We start from the raw sequence: 21103 nt of genomic DNA, 5'->3' as shown, positions 1-21103 counted from the left end.
TCTCTTACTGCTCATCAAAACAACTTCATACTCATCTTCTAACACTGAAGATTAAGCTTGGTATGATATTCAGATTAAGTTTGACTTTTGAAGGCTTAAGTTCAAGGTTGAATATTTCCATGAAAATGATTACCAGTACACGCTTTTATTTGCATTTGAAACTTTCATGTATACCAATTTCACCATACCAGTTTAAATTTTCTGTATTGGGTATTATAGAAGATCTTCTGTGAACAGCTCAATCCTTCAGGAGTATAAATATCTCACATAACACACGCCATTGACTACTCTCGTTTAATAAACTGTATCCAGACAGACTTTACACCGAATCGCATAACATCTAGAAATTAAATTCATGTGATATGTGTAATTTCAGTTTTATTCTGCACTAATCGGTACTTTAGGATCAACATAGTTCTGTTAAATCATGATGGTGAATATTATAACAAATTCAATCTAGTTCAGACGAGAGTAAAATATACACCCATTCATCAGACATAGAAACAAGTACAACTGTCTGTAATGACAATGTTAATCTTCTGGTTTAAAATTCATTTGATCAGAAATACTTGAAATCTTATTCAGAAGTTTTATTTACAAATTTGGTACACTTGCATAGGTACCTTTTTGCAACTCAGCTGAAACAGAGCTCATGATAGTTTTCATAAAGGCTTGAAAGTGTACAGTTTGAAACATTTTGACAACTTACAGTTGAAATGGATGCACTTGTTGGAATCTTTGTACAATGTTCACTTGACAAGATATTCTGTGTGAACTGAATCATTCAATGAAAAAGCTAACTTCAGTATGAATGAATGACAATGGTAGTAAATTATTTGAAACTGAGAAGTCTGATGTTGTCATCTAGACCCATATGTTACTTTCAATTAAACCAAGTCACCATTATTTCTGATTTCTGACATTCTGTGAAATTTCTTCGCACAAACAATTTTTTTTTTGTAAAATTCTTTGGTAACAGTTTACATATGTTAAGTTAAAACACATTTCTGTAAAAGTGAAAAAAGGGGTGTCTAAAACATCTCCTCAAAATGTCAAACTTAAAACGGAAACCTGAAGTATGTGCACAAACATTTGAAAAGGTTGATTGTGTTGTCAGATCAAGATGTCTCAAATATTTAAACTATTAAAAACATTGAAATTGATAAATAAGAAAACCATGGTGGAATGTCGTTTGTCACAATGAATACAACTACTTTACTTTGATTTCATTAAAGACAAATTCTTACTTCACTAAGTTGTTTTTTTTCTTGTGACATTTAACATATGCACCGCAGGTTGCTGTCTGACAATTTTCTTTCCAAAAGGACATTTTCTTTTTAAAATTAAGTAATGTTAACGCTTAAAATTTGTTATGGTTTTGCTAATTCCGTTGTCCTTTTTATAATTTCTCCATTGTGCTGAATCACAACTCTTTCGTTGACACAATGATTAGTAAAACCATTAAATTCTAATTAATGGTACTTAACATCAAGTTTACATCAGCAATGTAACCACTGGCAACAATTTTGTAAATGGTAAAGGGAAATAACTGACATGACCTTGTGTAAATGCTTAATAATAATTAGTTAATTTTAGTGTTAAACTATGGAAAACAATGAATCCAAAAAACTTCTGTTGAAACAATGTTTTGAAGAAAAATTTCCTACATTCAATTAATGATACTTAACATTATGTCATATATCATCTGGTGACTATCACTAATCGACTTAAGGTGAAGCAATTTCTATAACCTTGAAATCATCTTATTATTCATTTAAACATTTCTCACAATCTAAATGGAGTAAGCTCAAAAAATTTCTAACAAAAATGCTGACAAAAGTGTCTTCAGAAAAAATGTTCAAGATTCTGAAACTATAAGTTTCATATCAATAACAGGAGAATTCAAGTTAAAATAAGCCTGATTATATTTAAAGACATTTAAAACAGCTGACAATATACCTCACAATAAGAAAATAAAAACACCCATTTATAACTTTTTAATAAAAGTTTCTGACTAAATTTAGAGTCTGACACTTCCAACAACAATGTGCAACAACAAATTGGTAGTAAAAGTACCAATTTCAGTCTCATTAACATTTTTCAACTTCAGGAATTTCTCTCATTTAATTCTCTTCATAGTACATAGTCTGCTGCCTTAAACTTTGTTTAAGATCAACCTTTGCTAAAGAGCTAAATTATTAAGGTTTCTTAAAATGGGTTACAAATCTTAAAACTGGCTAGTTGGTCACTTAGATTAACAAATTGTTTCTTTTTAAAACATTTTATCTATTCAGTCAAGTGCTGGAAATGAAATTGTTAGTCTTCCAGTTCAAGCTGGCATATATACTGATGTCTCCAATCTATCAACAACTATTTAAACTATATACATCTGTCATCAAATCACCTAGAAACATTTCAACAATCTTTTGACACAAAATATCAGTTACCAATAAGAAATATCTTGTGGTCAGTTTATATTTATCCTGATTAATGGCCATTATTAAAATACTTAGTGGTCAGTTGGAACATGTCACTGATCTGAAATTCTATCTTGATGAATTTATTTCTTTCATTGCTCAGAATTCATGTACAACCTTTTATTGTCTTGCCATTAATTTCTGCCAAAGTGACATGTCTTAGTTATACACATTCCTACTTAGTAGATTTCAGACCACTAATCCTTAAGACTTGAATTAATTGAATTTGAGGATTACTATCACCCAGAGTGAGGCACAAGACATAATTGATATTAGTTTTAAGGTGGACATGTCAAAATAAGTGATTGATTTGTATATTTATCATTCTCCTAGACTTAATGCAAAGCAGTTGCCATTATTCAAAAATAATTGCTGTGACCGAATGCCAAGGTGCAGAAATATTTTCACAAAGTGTTGTTTGACATTTGTGTCAAGATGACAGAATACTCTGAATGAAATTACAACTTATAAACATTTTTAAATTTTCAATTAACATTACTAAGTAGCATGTCATGAAAACAATCAATCAACCAATCCTTGGTTTAATAGTTGTCCTTTACTTTCATTTCTAAGACCCTGAGCAATTCAATTTCATGAAAAAATTATTCAAACAATAACTTGTTGATAATTCCTGAATATTAAAGTAGGGTTTCTTTGTCTTTCTAATATTTCCCCACCAGAACAAAATATATAATTTAAGATTTCAAAGTAAAAAAATTACTTACTTTTTATGCCAAACTGTAGAATGATACAAACACAGATTTAATCCTAACATTTTCACCTTCACGTCTGTACTGTTAAAATTTAAAACCGTTTACAGAAAACAATAACACTGAGTCAGAGAGAAACCAGACCCTACATCTTACTCCTTAGAGATAAACTTTCAAAATAAACCCCATTCCCTAAACATATCTGACCTGACCTTCAACTCACAGGGGTCAGAGGTCATGGATAACAAATGGACTGATGATGTAAATGTAATTGACTTTACTTGTTAAATAAAACCAATTAGTAAAATTTGTCAGCATCAATTAGTATGATGTTACTGTAAGTTAGAGTCTGAAGATGGCTAGTTCATCAAGGGTGAGTTTGTTTTAAATTACATTCACACTAATTTATTTATCTAAGAATCAGTTTGAGTCCCAATGAAAGATGCTGATCCTGCTCGTGCTGATCAACAGATTCACAATCTATAAAATTAATATGCAATATTACATAGTACCATATTCTAAAAAACACTATATCCTGTAGGTTATATTTGACTGAAAGGAAAGATACAAGACCAATAGGCTTTAATTCAACAACTATCAATCTATTTTGAAAAAGTAAATAATTAATGTCTTAACAATGCGATTTCATTAGAATTTCAAATTTGTACTGATTTGGTTTGAAAAAATTTTGAAACTTTGACTTCTGATGATAAAATTCACTGATGGCCTACTAAGTGAAATCTTTCATATTGACAACATCAATACATTTGTGATCAAAATGTGTTATTAATATATTGTACCACCCACATCTTTATATCTGATATAAATATAAATAGTTTATTATTAATAATAATTATATTGATATAGATATATAGTTAATAACATTAATAAACATATTACTTCATTATTATACACTTATTACTAAACATAAATAATCACTCATCTTACAACTTTTGATGTTTCTAACTTCAACAGTATCATTTCTTCCTACCAAATGTTCCAACAGATTTAACCAAATTATAAAAAGATGGAATAAAGTTTCATTAAACTCTATACAACCAAATTACCTGTCCTACTTAATACCTAGCATACAATTGTATAAAAGTATTTGTAATTCCTTCTAAATAATTGGTGTTGTACCTTAATATTATTTGAAAGAAAATACTGTTAAAAACAGTTGACCTCAACAAACTCTGATGTCTTATCAGATTTATTATCAAACACCAATTTAAGTGCAATGTCAACTATTCTGACACATCATTTTTCTTCTTTTAATCTCTTTTAAGGAAACTGTATCCTGAGTTTATGACATCAGTCATCTGTAATGTTTATAAATCAGAAGAGCTGAAGGTATAACAATATGATTATCACCTAAGACATTATATACATGAATATAATATAATGCAAAGAAGAGCGTTCACAAGTCTATCAACAATATCTTGCATTTTTGTAACACTTTCTAATTTGTTCCATTTGATTATTGCATAATCCTATATGGGTATGAAACTGAATATGTAGACCTTTTTACTTGTCTTAGTGTCTTGTTTAAATAAACTAAACTCAATGTTTTTTATCAATTTGCAAGGTATCAAAAATGCAAAAAGGATATTACAAAATTACGTCAAAAATGTCCACCTAGTAACATGATTTTATCAACTATGTCTGTCGTCTGCTCTTTAATGTGTAGAATTTGGAAGGTGTTTCATATTTCAGATTAAATAATACAAGTTATTCAAGAATATAAGCTAGGTAACATGGAGGTGTTGAAATAAAGTAGATATTGTAAATATAGAAGGTGCTGAACTCAGTAGGTAGGCTAATATTGACTGACTGCACAATTCATATTACTATTTCAATATACTTCTTACAATATTGTATGCATACAAACATCTTCTAGTGTTGATAAATCTACTTGAGTATCATCTTAGCAAACCTTCTTACAATTTTAACTGCTGAGAAATAATCTAAGTAGTTTAAGAAACTTTTAAACAGACTGTTTGATAGGAATAACTTTATAATTTTTCTGATATATTTGTTCTTAATTTGTCTATAAAGTCTGATTTTTTATTAACTATCTTTAATTGCAGCATTTTACACCAAAGGCAAAACATAAAGTAACAAGTATGGTCATAATATAAAAAAAATGTGAAGAGTTATATGTTGGTTTCATATTTTTCAGTCTGGAAACAGTCAAACCTGCTACACAAATATTGAAATGGCTTTGTAACAAACATTATTGTGCATAAAATTTGTAAGAATATAAGAAAAGTACAAATCCAAGTTCATTGGCCTCCCAAGTATATCAATGTAGGATAAACACATAAAGCTCCCCAGACAGCATGCTTTAAATTGAGAATTGGAGACATAAAACCATTATAAGCCTGTGTTATAATGTAATATAGCACCATGAAATACAATAAACGACAGGTACCTTTAAAATTACTGACTAAAAGATGGTAAAATAGTCAGTAAAAAAGATTTATTATAGTATTATTGGTAAAGATAGAGTTAAAGTTAATATAAAACACATTTTATACATACTATACTCCCCATTTACCTCACAAGATGTAACCAAACATCTCAACAATATATAATCTATAGGCAAATTTACACATTCATAATAATGTCAAGTAAACAAGCCTTAAACAAAGTCTCATGTGGTTTTCACTATTTTAAAAAGTCCCCTAACTTCTGAAATCTGAATTATCACAAATCAAATGAAATATAACACTAAAATGACACCCCTAAATAGTTTATAAAGAATAAAAAGTGTTATCATTAATTTTGAAAAAATGTTGATGTAAGCCGATAAATAAAACAGCTAATAAAGATAGTCTAGACTGAAACACATTGTTAGAGAGACAAACATATTTAGGGTGTGCATGAATTTATCTTTAAAACAAGGATATGTGCCCTTTTATACTTCTTTGAACTTTATATACCTCTTGCTTAGTTTGGCTTTCAACAAAAAAACAACATTAATTTCAAGCATTAAAATAAAATAGAAGACCAGCAAGAGTTAAATTCAATATTAACACATTGGATACCATAAGTCTGTGGCACCATTCCGGAATCTACTGGTCTATAGTCTACCATCTTAATAGTTTTTACAGACCTAATTCATTAAATTCCACAACAATTTCTTCAATGTCATTATTATTAAGTTAACTGTAAAAGCAAGGGGGGCTTTTAACACTAAATTAAAACCCTTTACTCTTATCTCTAATATTGGAGGTAGAAAGAGTCAAATTTCTAAACTGTCCCACAGCAAACTCATTAAAGATTCTGACACATGGTTGAAAACAAGCGTGGCACTTCATTGCTCCCATATGGCAGCTCAGCGTCCAAGCTACTTGTCATTTTAGTGTAGCGTGACCATAGTTATCTCTCACACTGTCTCTATTATAATGTGTAATCTAGGCTCATGGACAAGGGTCATTTAGTTTATATGGTCAATAAAAAAAAGGTAATTATGTTGAGTAAAGAGACACAATGGACCTACTGCCAGGGTTAATTTGAACACTTGTATTTTATATTCAGTGACAAAATATGGTGAGCATGTTGAATACTGAACATAGATCAGATAATTACCTCTTTCATTTCATTGTCAAATACAAATTACATTCATTTGAACACATCAGCAGGTTTTGTTCATACATAAAATAAGCTAATTGAAATTTAACCTCAAAAGGGTATTTGCAGTCAAGGAAGACAATAGGCAGACTTTTTAAAGCTCTGGCTATGGGATCAGCATTCTGAGAAAGCAAACATGAGAAACCAAACTGCCTCGCAGATGCCAATCTTAATCAATACCAAGCAGGCTAGAAAATGAATATATTGTTATTCATAATCCATATTGAATGAAACATTACACCTTAGGCTTAAAAAAGCCTTAAAATTGAAGTCATAAAATTGAAGTAATATGGGTCAACAGCTATCTTAAATCATTTACATTTATTCTGATCAAGACTTGAAATTCTTATTCTCTGCATATTTGTACATTATGCAATTCATCTCATTTGCACACTAGAATGAAAATATCTGATCTTCACTTTATTAGCCTCAAGTTCATGCTTCTTAAGTCACCCCATACAAATGTCTGAGGCACAGACATGGTTTCCTCTTCAAATATTCCTGGAGTTATTGCCATTACCAAATTCCAGTTCCATTCTCTGTATAAATCACTGTCCATTTAATGGTGAAAATATCTCTGACACTTTGATTTCTATTTTATTTTTACTTTATGACTAGTTTTCATAGCTCATAATCTTGGTATTTTTGATAAGAAAAAAGCAGATAAATAAAAACTAATTGATAAGAAAATATAAACAATAACATAGTATATCTGATGGTACGTCATGTTAAAACTACATGTTAAAACTAAGTCAATCAAAATAACGGTGCCATGGTTGCCATGTGGTCAAAATAGAAGATAATGAGTTTTCCATTGACAGGAAACCACAACAAGACGCTGGATGTCAAAGACTAGAGTCTCAATATGTCAAGAGTTATTGTTGACAACTTGATTTAATGGCTGTACCCTATGACACTTAGGCAAATTACCCAATCTATTTGTTTTTGTAAATTAGAGGGCAGAAACCGGTTCAGACTGGATAGCAGATTCAGAGGATTTTATGGCACTCTTGAGAATGACCTTGAAACCTGTCACGACACCTGTCATTAGTTTGTTATGTTTTTCACAGCTCTTGTTAATGAATGTTGTATGTCTCAAGTGGATTACTAACATCACTTGAACTTTGAAATTCCACCAAACACTGTTCACAGCTTGTCATAGCAAATATAAGAAAGATGGTGTTCCAATTTGTCAATTATCACAATGTCTGGTTAGAAATCAATTTAATTTCATTGAAGTAAATATTAATGAAAGAGTCAACCTGAAAATTGATGTAAAATTGAATAACAGTCTTGATCATATTATAAGTATTAGATGACAAACACAATTATAATATTTCTAGTCCAGTCTCCAAGCTTTCATTCAATTACTGGTCAAATATAAAATTTACATCACCAAATATCTAGCTACTATTTCCTATGTTGTTGTATTTTATATGACTATTATTAAACATACAAATTCTAAGTTCAAAATTAAGTCCTCTAAAATGAGTAAGAGGCTAAGAAAAGTTGTAAAGAATTGAAGGCAGTTGGTTCTAATAGAGACCCTTAATCATTAGTTTCTCAGTTCACTACTTTTTTCGACCATCATCAAATGACAATTTTCTTGCTTCACTTGATTTAGAAAATTCTGTACAATTTCAAAGCTGCACAAATTGCTGCAATTTATTTTGTGAGAAAAAAGTAATTGAAAGTGTAGAATGGTCAGCGAGGTGAATAATAAGACTGCCTAATCACAGAAATTCACAGCAAATTTAGGATTTAGATTGGAATTTGAGAAATAACGATGGAGATTCATTTCAACTTAATTACCTGTAGTCCAGTTATTTGTCATTCCAATGGTGACTCAAATCACCGTCTCTTCCCACTACCTTAATAAAAACTCTGACAGAAGATTTAGAAAGGAAGAAGGTGGATATTAGTTGAAGAGAGTTGACAATATTTAAAGAATTTGTCGTGTGATGTGACAGGTACTGAATAGCAAGATTACTCATTTCTCTATATTCCTCTCTTTTACTCTCACATTTTATTCCATCTTTAATGACAGACATCTTTAAAACTCCAGTCACCCTAGCGCACATATTACACTCTCACTGATTTATTTTTACACTTCTCTCCAATTCCAACTCTTTAAGAAAACGTTCATTTTATTTCCTTGACTAAGTGAATTTCATCATTAAATGATTTTTTCTCAAAGTGGTTGTTTTATTGATGTATGGGTCTAAAGAGGAGGTTGTCACGAAAATTGTCTCTACTGGGAATTTTGTCATTGAGTGTTGGAAATATCAAGTTACTCACTGAAATATCATCACTTCTTTTCTTAAATCTTACTCCTTACAAGATATGGCAAATCATAAATACATGTATTTTGCAAATAATTAAGACTGATCTCTTAATTTCATAAGTTTTTGACCAGTATTTGTTGTCAAGTTGATTCCAATAGTTTTAAATCTTCCAACTGAAATTAATATGTCATAAATGAATATCTATAGTTTAATGTTTTTGTTTATATCACTGACTAGTGGCTCCCAGTTAAAATTATAAATGAATTTATGTCTATAAGATTAATGTATAGACTATATTACTCCAAACTACAGGAAATAATACAACAATCCAAATCCCATAAGAGCTATATAATTTCACAATTAGCAGACTTGACAGAAAATTAGGCGCCAAACATAACTCACTTTTGACCAGGGTTGAAATTAAAACCAGAATTATTTTTTAAAAGAAAATTATTATAACTATTTGAACGCCATCATTTTTATATCATTGATAAAAAAATTATTTAATTTTAAGAAAAGATTTGCCTGTGGGCCTACAATATGATAAAGTTTTTCATAGTTATACATGATTTTCAGGGTACAGTTTTGATTGTTTGGATGTAGTACTTCAGCTGATAATACTGCTGCTCATGAAGCAAGGCTACAATATACTAATGTGGCATACATACTCTTAGAACACCCAAAACAACCCTGGAATATTATAAACACGCAATATCTATGATTCAACTTTTATGATTATTTACAGCATATAATACTCTATAGGGTTATGCATGATACACTCTCATTTTCTCCTTCATAGAGAGATCTAAATAATAATATCAATACATTTCCTGCACCTGGAAAGATTAGATTGATTTAAGGATGAACTAATCCAATCTCTATAATACAGATCTGTCACTATCACATGTAAGAGTTTTAATATCATTACAACAGATTGCACGAATAAAAACCTTAACGATGTACTCATGCCAGACAAACTTCTATTTCTATCATGCAACTAGTGCAATCCTTTGATTTGAATATTATACTAGATCAGACCTGATCATCTCAACAGATGCCTTTGAAATATTGGTACATTGAACCCTTTGTTTTTACTGTTTTTCACTTGTAATAATAGGACTTATTTTAGATATGTCAAGTTTTATAGTGAGGAAAACACTGCTTGTACTCTTAAAATCACATTTGATTCTAAACCATATTTTAAAAATAAAATCATTTAATTTGTATGTAGCAATTGTAATAATAATGCAAAATTTTCAAACTATAACCAGTTGTGTTTTCTATTTTGATCTTCGTACACCATCCCATCTAAAATTCACTTAAGAAAAATATATATAGAAAATTTTAATATTGTATCATCAGGCCAGATAAAATTTGCCAATTTGAACATTTGTGGATGATGATTAATCAGTCTTTCTGTACACACCTAGGTTTTGTAACAGGTGTGGTAAATAAGAACATTTCCTTTACCAGTTTTAATTGATTTGGTTCTTGTTTTCACCAATAAAATCTGTTGCTATTATTGAATAGAAAGTCTAAAAACATTGACATCATCTCTACATTATGATGCGATAAATTATGATGCGATACATGATCTACTCTCTGTATTTCGAAGATTTTGTCAAATCAGATGAACTTTCAAGTTGTGATAACCAACTCCAAAAGAAATTGAATCTTTATTTTTCTAAGTGATATTTGATCTTAATATTTAGACAAAAATTTCCAACTAACCACAGATAGTAGCGAACACAGCATAATTGATGGAGAGTAAATACAGATAGTATCGAACTTGGACATTATGATCTGACTCCAGACCACAACTCCTGATAAATACTCTACGTTTTATAACTTGTTTAATTTGATAAAATGTTATCTGGGGTGTTTTTTAGTTTAAATATTTATTAGTTGATAAGTTAGTATAGTAATTTAGTAAGATAGATGCTCAAATATCAGCCTTCACTTATCTTTTACTGTCTACAGACACTCACCTGTTACATCAAATCTTACAAAATACTTCGAAATTCTGGTTGATAAGATGTGATATCATCTGCTTTGTTCATGGACATTTAACATCAAAATGTCTTTAAGGGGTATTTTGGTGGAGAAAAACCTCAATGTCTGCACACAACAATTTGGTTTTTTTTAAATTTTACGTAGGTCAGGACATGGACCTGTTTAACATTCAGCCCATGGGAAATTAAGCATTATTCATTCTGAGTAACTGTTGCTCCAATTTTAACAATTTAGACCTGTTTTGATGAAAATGATTCTACACTACACTATAAAGATAAGTCAGGGTGGGTGGCCGTGTTTGGGGTTGGTTTGTTACCTACATGTATAGGTCTAATTCTAAAAATCATTAAAATAATTCAAAACTGACATTTAGGTTGCATACTGTGACTTATTGCACCTTTATATTAAAATATTTGATTCAAACCACAGGAGTTCTAGTGACAATAATTCTAGTTACACCCTTCCATTTCCTCCATTAACATTATCTTTATTTCTCTTTCTGTCAAGTTAGAAATCTCTAATAATAAATATTTATATTAAAATAGTTAGATATTGTCTCCTGTAACGGGTTTCTGTCTGCATGTTCCTTCAATTATCACCAGAAACCTTTTTAATCTACAGAAAGTATCAGTTAAATGGATCAGGCTTTATCAGGAGCAGACACAGAAGAAATAGCAGAAGACAGACATATCCCACAGTCCAGTCAAATTGAGTTTCAGGAAATTTGACATATTTTGTTAAAGCAAAACAAAAATGTCTGAGTTCAATCATGGTAGTCTTAATACTATATGATTATAAAACAAATAACAGAGCAATCCAGTACTTTGTATAAGACATGATGTTAGATAATTAAAACAAAACATATCTTTCAAACAAATTTCATAACAAGGCTCGCAGACCCTTTCAATAAACAGAGAACACAATAGTCAAATATATTGGTTACACCAAAAATCTACACCCAAACCAAGAGAATTGTCTGATGTGAATGGGGTTGGCTATTTATTCACCGTTACCTTGAGATGACCAGATCAATCAATCATAGACAGTAGAAACTCTACCGGTTCCATCAGGTATATTGATGTATTCTGATCTTTTAAAACTAGGCAGGTATTCCTTACACATAATTACTGGTTATTTATTACTTGGTCAGTATCTATAGTCCTGAATATCCAGCTGTTAATCACTGATATTAAAGATAGAGGAATAGACAAGACTGGTAATAAAAGTCTAGTTAAAATGCTGTTTGGTAGAAGATAATAGGAATTGGAAGTAGAGTATAGGTGATAAGTCTGGTCAGTTATAAATGAAGATTAATGAGGAAAGATATTGGAAGATATTGCTTAGTCAGGGTCTAAAGACATTCTTTGCCAAAAACATCTACTCATAGCCAAGGCCTTTGTACCAAGACATTGACCTGAAAGCTGAGAACTTTGTCCATTGCTGCCTGCTAATGATATTTGTTTTGGTCTAAACTAGGAAAGCCGGTTTAACATGTAATTAAATAAAACTGCATCATTACAATTTGTAAGGTATTTTTTCAAGACGTACAGCATCTGTTATTCAGTAATAACATGTATAATTCAAATAAAAAGTTTTAACAGTTTAACGCCAGACTGCAATGAAATTCGAAGAAATAAAAGTGCAAGTATTTGCACCTGTGATGTAGATAAAATAAAGTATAAGTTATGTTTTAACAGTATATAAGTTAGTAGAAACATCTGATCAATTTAACATTTATTGCTGAACAATCAGACTGCCTCTCAGTAAAACATATTAAACAACTCGTATTTACCAGATATAACTTAGATTCTTACCACAATTACCAAACACCAGAATGGATATTGAGCAGTTTGTCTGTTTTCATGCTTGTGTAAATAGATAAAATGCATGAAATGATGGAATAAATGTGCATGAGCACACACTACACAAGATAAAAAGTTGTAGAAAATGATATTAAATGCTGACTGTTATTTGATATTAGGTTTATACCATGTAAAATATCAAGTTTTTACTAATTTATACACCAAATCCATCAACTGTCAAATAAGAAATGTTGAAACCAATTTGGTTAATTTGTATTTTGAAAATGTGGTGTATATTTCTACAACTGGGCATCTCCTATATCCTATCTTGTGATTCATAAATAACTAATAGTAATCAATAGGCCTAGGATTGTGTAAATTGGGAATTCTAGAAGATATTACTTTCTCTTCTGGGGCTATATTTATATTTCTCAACATTATTGTCCACTGATGATTTGCTTGAACAAAAAAAATCCAACAAATCAGATAGGTCTGTGTTTTAAACATTCGCGCATGTTCTTTTAAAATAAAATTTTTAATGGCAAAGTGTTTAAAATGTGTTAATGTATGAATTTCTAATTCTAATCTCAACTGTTTGGTAGTAAGATTACATATGTTAGAATTTATGAAAGTGATTTTGTACCAGTTTGTGTAACAAGAATAACTACTGTAATACATTATGTATGTATAAATAACAATATAAACAAGTATATATAATAATTATATTATAAATTTTTATGTTTATGTGTCAACATTTCATAGCTGTGTACATTAGGGCTGTAACGATTCCTAAAGTGGCGATCCGATACACTGAACGATACTCGTTCAACAATACAATTTATTGCGATAATAAATCTTTATTCTTTGATTAAAAGGGAAAGAAAAAGAAAACTGATAATTAATAACATTTTAACACAGAACAGGAAAACCAAATGACTTCCAAACTAGACATTTATACTTAGAGATGATTCCGAGCTAATAATTCATAAAATATTTCAAATGTTCAAATGTTTCGACAAAAAGGTATTCCACGATATTCTGTTATTTTTGGAGCCATTCGAAACCACGATCTTGAGAACCAGAGACTTAAAAAAAAAAAATTTTCGAACCGAAAAGGCAAAGAAATGTCGTTCTGTATTTTGTTGTTAGTAACGAGGTCATAAATTGTGCATTTGAGAATGGATCATATATATTTTGGTTTTATAAAAACGCATTGAGCTGAAGAATCTAATTTCCAAGAGCGCTGTATCGAATACACATATTACGTTGGAAAAAGAAAAAGTTTATATCAGATCCCATGCGTTTATCTTCCACTTGGCATATTAATATGTTCTCTTTTCATCGTTTATGACAAAAATTAAAAATGCTGAAGACAAATTAATACGTGAAGAGCAATTTTTTAACATTTGAACATGACACAAATTCTAAAATACGCAAGGATTCCTCGCTATTAGTCATTAAAGGGAGTTAATTATATTTATGAGAATCAGGCCGATGTATCGCGATTATTTTTTTCTTCCGCAATGCATCAATAAGAAAGGAACAAATTGAGGTTCATCGATTCAACAATGAATCATTGCAGCCCTAGTGTACATCATAGCATAATAAAGCGTGCTTACCCGTGAGATAAATGTGGATAATGTAAGGGTGGTGGAGTTGGTGGACGGTTATAACAATAAAAATCTTCTTCTGTTTGTGTTCCAATAGAAACTAATGTTGGTGATCGACTCTTCATTTTATTTTTATTAGCTCTACGTAATACTTCTACAACTATTGGTTCCTGGGCAGAGTGGAATGCCTCTACGGCTTCCTCATGTGTAGAGTTGGACAAATCTTGGCCATTCACCTGAAAATATAAAGAATAGAAACTTAAGTAACATGAATAACAGGTTGTTTTAATCATGTAAACTTGTCAATTTCGATTTCTAAGAAGGAAAAACTGCCTGAAATTGATAATGATTTCTACAGACAGTACAAATTAGAACATTTTGATATCACAATTTTTTACAAAATGACTGTGACCATCAAGAAATATCACCTGCTAAAAATACAAAAATTCACAAAACAAATCTATCTCAGTGATAAAGTTGCGACAATATTCTAAATAAAGTTACAAAGATTATAATTGATTTGAGAAGAATACTCAAAACAACTACAGAATCAGAACACAAGTCATCTACTATTTTAGACAATACAAGGATAAAAGAAGCTTCCACAGCAAAGAACCTTTTCAGAAAATACAATATATAACCACACCCAAATATTTCCAAAGCAATTGTAGAAATGAAAGACTTATCAGTAACATCAAGTGTATTCCAATCAACTATTGCCTAAGAGGAATCTTCATTACTGAATAGAAGTATAGTTCTAACTCTAGAGTAATATTACAATCATCATTTATTGATGTTACTGTCTTTTCACCTGCAGAGTTCTGCCTAATCAACTTTATAAATATTTCCTTTTCATCTTGTGTACAGTTGAGTTTGTGATGTGATATTTTCTGAGTGTAACAGATCTTACCCTAGGGACATATGAGTATAATATAATAACTCAATAATTCTCTGCTATGTTTTTATATAACATCAACTCTCTATCTACATGTTGCTTATTCTCCCTATATAGACTTAACTTAATCAATTTTCTATTTAACATGTTTTTAAAATAAATAACATGAACTATATGATACACATTTTATGACTATTACATTACATTGAAGTTAAAAAGTTAAAACTAAAAACCTTCAGGCATTTTAGGAACAAATGCAGGATCAGAGCAAATTATCAAACCTATTTTATTGGTAGAAAAATATATGCACTATTAGACACATTTGACATGCAAGACATTTTAAACCTTAAGAAACACTGAAAATTGTGTTGTTATTTGCTGTGATTTATCTTGATAATGAAATAGGGTGGCAAGGTAGATGAAAATCACCTTTAAAATGTAAAAAATCTACGACAATAGTTGACCCCACCTCAGAATCCCAATATCAGAAGAAATGATCTGTCTAACAAAAACCCCTAGAAACATCAAATAAAGCAGAGTTGAATGATTAGATCTGCTGGGTTCATTAATTTTTAATCTTCATGACAATGTCACAACAAAACTACTTTGATATGAAGTTACTTCATCATCATAAAATACAACATTACACCATATTTCTACTGATTAAAATCACACTTACAGTTACAACAAAAAGACTAATCCCTAGCTAAAATAATCGGGCTATATTCATATTAGAAACCTTGTCCATCTTTATAGGGTCTACTGATTCACACAGCCAATGTTTTTATATACAACCAAACAATTCACAGAATCAAGTTTGAAATTTGGTATGTTTAGTTTAGCATAAGGTTCTATTTTGTGTGACAAGTATTTCAATTGCTTATGGAGTCATTCAATAATTCTTTACTTTAAAACAAAGGCCTCTATCTATTAGCAATAATAATCTTGTAAGACCCCAGTCAGTAATCACTGTACTTGTTATACCACAATTAACATGGTCACAATAGGGTAGGTCTATATTATTCCAGATGGTGACACCATCTTCAATTAGAATTTTAACAAATGAAATCACAATCACTTATACATAATCATGCTAATTATAAAAACCTATTATATATATACATCTTAAAACCCTTTAATTCCGACTTACAACCTAATAAGTTTCATTCACACTCCCCTGAGTCTCACTCAGAATTCATCAACAAGAAACGTGTAAGACATTTGTATCTAAATGGAAAACTGAAAGACCATTGTAGATTCACAGTTTGATAAATTTGTCTAGCAAGTTGATTTGAATCATATTATAGCAACCCCTGAGTCTACCAATTACCCTTATTAGAGGACATCAACATTCATGCTTCATGCTTAATTGCTATTATTAAGTTTTAAATAACTATACAGGTCTGCTAAAGGAAGGGGAGGTAATCTCCAGGGAAGGAGCACAGATCAAAAGTAAATCTTATCAGACTGAATTATAGACTTTTTACCAGACTTGAAAAATAACCTGATGAATAAAATTTGTACTAAATATTGAATTCAATTCATTGCCATCTTTAACTGTAAAGTTATAAATATCAAGATTCAATTCCAACTAGACAATTGAATGTATCATTAATACAAAAAGCTAAATACAATTTATTCCTAAATGTAAATTCAAACACTGTCTTATATTTTGTCTAATTTTCCAAATACAAATCTTAATTTTTTTACAGTTTTATCATAATTCTAATAAAGTCATGTCATTGAAGAAATTAGTTGTAAGTATTTCTGAATATCTCCGGAAGTAGCAGAAAATGAAATGAATGGAGTTTTACGTCCTATTTTTATGCACCTGATTGGGCTAATGAGGACAGGCAATGGTATGCAGTGTGCAATGAGCACAATTTTGTCAGGAAGTACTGAAGCTAGTCAAGTTAAGAACACAATGATGTGATAAAACATCTACTGAGAGATCAATAGGAATTATCTTACTATATGAAGTGAAGAAATATATCACCAGATTTATCTTCAACCCTAGAGAATCAAATTAATTTACTTTTATCATTATTATTGATGAAGATATCCCCTCCATTCTACCCTGGCATGCATCTAAAAGCTCTGTGATGACCACTGACGAGAAAGAAATACATTTTATTGTTTCGAGTCAGGCAAACTTCACTGATTGCTTTCCCATTTTACGAGTTATTTTATTATCTAATGTGAATTGAGAACTAATTAAGAGAAAGGTTAAAGAGAATCATTCACGCTTTTAATGGTTTTTAATATTCTAATTATTTGTTTTTACGTCTTTCCATTTTAATCAAACTCTTAATAAAAAAAAGTTGATTGAATAAAAATTTGGTAGCGCCAAAATGTGAAAATGTTGACATAAATAAGTCCTCTAGTGTAAGATTCAGCAATTTTACTTCTGCTGTCACAAAAAACACAAATGTATATATGTGTAGATAAGGCTATCTTGATTCACAACCTTAGCCCTGCTGTTAAATTTGATGTTTATAATTTGAATATAGAACCAAGATACTAAAAAATCTTTGAATATTAAGTCTGAAGACTAATTGTTGTATCTAGCATCTCAAGATGTCATGCTAAAGTCAAGTTCTTTCAACAGGTTTAATGACTTAACTATTGTTATAATTACTAGCAATAAATAATTGAAATAAATGCAAGATATTCAATTATGATTAACACCTCAGAAACAATTTGTCTTTATGTCTTCCTGTTATTAATCTATTACCATGGAAACCAGGTATTTATTTCTTTCATCAAACATTAAAAAATTAGAAATTTTCCAGGGCAGTGATTTTATTAGTTCTATCGGACCATTAACTCTGCAGTCAATAATTTGCCTTGTTTTGACATGCTGAGAAACGGTTGTGTTCTTTTATCCCATTCATTAAAGAAGATTGAAACCAATATATTACATTATTCATATCATGTAGGGAATTAACTTTTCATTTCAATTATCACATTTTAACAATCATTTCGGTGTCTGTTTCCAATTTTCAAATCTGATCCTACAGATATGGTAGGGCAATAAAAGGTGTTTTTTGTATTTGAAAAGGTCAAAGATAATTCAATATATGTGTTGTAGTAAAGGTAACAATAGAAAGTTATAATTGGAATCTAGATCAATTTCTACACTTCTACTAGAAATGTTTCTGTATGCTAGTAGATAATTACTGAGTCCTTGATCAATGCTTTCGAGGTGTGGTCTATCATTGACTTATTACAAATCCTTTGATAGTTGAAAATAAAAAAAAAAGTAAGCTAAGTAAAATTTCCCTAATTGTATACATTATGGCATTGCCTGTCTTCATGTCAGCTGCAGAAAAGTAGGGTGTAAAACTCCATTCATTTGATTTTGATGTTCTTTGTTAACTTAGATCCCTATTGTTGACACATGTGCATATATTGATCAATAGGTTCAAAAGGGCTCACTAATATCATTAATTGCATAATTACTCCTAGATCATTGACTCTTTTCCTTCTATTCATAGTCAACAAGTTCACAAGAGACCATTTATACAATAAATTGCATTAAATAATAAGTTCATTGTCTCCCTATCACTTGGCAAACAAAAAAGGATTGCCTAAAACCCTTTTTTAGAAGTTGATAAGTATTCATGGTATAAACAAATTACATCATTTAATTACATGTTCTAAGATCATTGACTGTATATTGATATCAAAATAAAATTGAACCCTTTGATGTTGTTTGTCAAATGGGAGGTGCTTTGTGAAAAGCAATATATTCAGGACAGTAAGATTCAGTGCATGTCAGATTCGAATCATGCATTACAGAAAAATCTGAAAAATTTAATTGAACGCAGGTGAAGCAAGACTTGCACAATGATTCTATATTCCAACTGAATAGAAAGTAATATTTAATGATATACTTCATTTACTGTATTATCATATTAATTAATAGAATTTCAACTAATTAAACTCAGCAGTTTAGTTTGACCTAACTATATCAAGATATCCTAATGTTGCATACAATATCTTTCAGAATGAAAATTACACCTGGTTTTAATACACTTTTATACTTTTGTGTTATTGAAAAATTATGATATTTCATAAACCAAAAGCACTCAGTGACTGTATATAATAGCCTACAGATGGTGTTAAAAGATTTTGTACACCATATTAAGTCAGAAGTAAGATTACCATATGGTGTTTTCACAAAAAACTTGTTACCTGAAAGTAACTTTTTAAGAAATGTTGAAATTACCAGATGTGGTAAAAATAGTCCTTTTGACCTAGACTACAGAAAATTGCAGCTGTTGTCATCAAGTTTTTTTTGTGACCAACAGTATTTATAGTGTATTGAAATATAAAAAAGTTTTATTCATATATAATTGACTAGGTGTTATTTATTAAGGTTATTCAGTTTACTATTATTGAAAATACTACTCTTGACTAGTCATTTACTATGAAGTAGTTGATAGTAACTAAAATAAACACTTGATACATCATAAACTAATTCACATTATAATTAATTATTTTAATTAAAAAAACCTTTTTAATTCAAACTTTTATCAGTATATGAGGATATTTGATTCACTGTAAAGATATAAACGTTCTTACCAATTGTCCATAAAGACACTTTCATCTTTGCATTTATTTTTTGAACGTAAATTTGTTTCACCCTCACAACTTGGGTCACAAAGTGTTTTTGCTATTATTCCTGTTTTTCCAAACTGAATCAAGTAATGACTGTCATGTGATGAAATAAAACTATTTGAAGATAGACAAACAATAATTAAGAATGTCTTATATATAATAGACAATTCCATTATTTTTAATAATAGTATTATAATATTACTTACAGACTAATTATTTTCTGATATTAAACCTGTCGTCATTATATCTGATATTACTTTATTTCATTATTCACTTGTCTATCACAACTAGAACTACTGTTCTATATTCCATCTAGCAATTCATGTCCTTAACTTTAGTGCTGCATAATAAAATATTCCAAGAAATGCAGTCGTAATATTTGACAAGACATAGTCTTCCCACGATATCAGTTCAAATTTCAAAATTGCTGCAAAAACTTGATCTTGACTGAGGTTAGTATAATATTTTATAAATAATTAATTGGAAAAAATGAAAATTACTTTCATATGTACAGGTTTCTAGAGAAAAGAACCCAAGACCAGACGCACAAGATGTACAATTCAAACAAAACTTTCATATTATGACTCACAAGATTATAAGATAGAGCTTCTAATATTATACTGTTCCATTACAGCAGAAAGAAAATTAGAACTATCTTCAAGTATATCCAGATGGAACATTTTTTACTTTGACATCATCTAGATTGAAGATGACTATATGTAATCAATAGTAATAGCCTCTAGCATCATTCTTACTAACATGTATCATAATCAACAGAAATTTCAAGCCATGTTTGAAGTAGATGTGGAGAACTTATCACTGTTGACAACTAATAATTCTTACAAAATCAATTCCTGCAAGGCTTTTAATATCACATTGTACCAGAAGTTGAACATATTCTTAATCTCTTATAGTACATCTATACGCTGAGAATAACTTGTGCTTTCAGACTACCGTAGCTACAAGGAGTTGTCAGCAGTAAATTTGATTATTTATTTCTTTCAGTTTTTAAATTTAATAGTTTTAATACTATATGAACATTATCTATTCATCTG

At 29.9% G+C, this 21103-nt stretch overlaps 1 protein-coding gene across 1 annotated transcript; it reads right to left on the bottom strand.

Annotated features, from left to right (window-relative positions):
• Positions 1-9198: 9198 nt before the first annotated feature.
• LOTGIDRAFT_164580 (hypothetical protein) lies at positions 9199-20037 on the bottom strand (the record flags this gene model as incomplete). The annotated part of the gene is made up of 5 exons (XM_009061113.1): positions 9199-9278; positions 11094-11128; positions 14540-14766; positions 16333-16466; positions 20013-20037. The coding sequence occupies 5 exons, from the start codon at positions 20035-20037 to the stop codon at positions 9199-9201; spliced, it is 501 nt and encodes a 166-aa protein (XP_009059361.1).
• Positions 20038-21103: the final 1066 nt, after the last annotated feature.

The sequence above is a fragment of the Lottia gigantea genome (assembly GCF_000327385.1).
Source record: "Lottia gigantea unplaced genomic scaffold LOTGIsca_46, whole genome shotgun sequence".
NCBI classification, from domain to species: Eukaryota; Metazoa; Mollusca; class Gastropoda; family Lottiidae; genus Lottia; species Lottia gigantea.
Note: the sequence above shows the minus strand (reverse complement) of the source record. Positions and strands in the feature narration are given on the sequence as shown.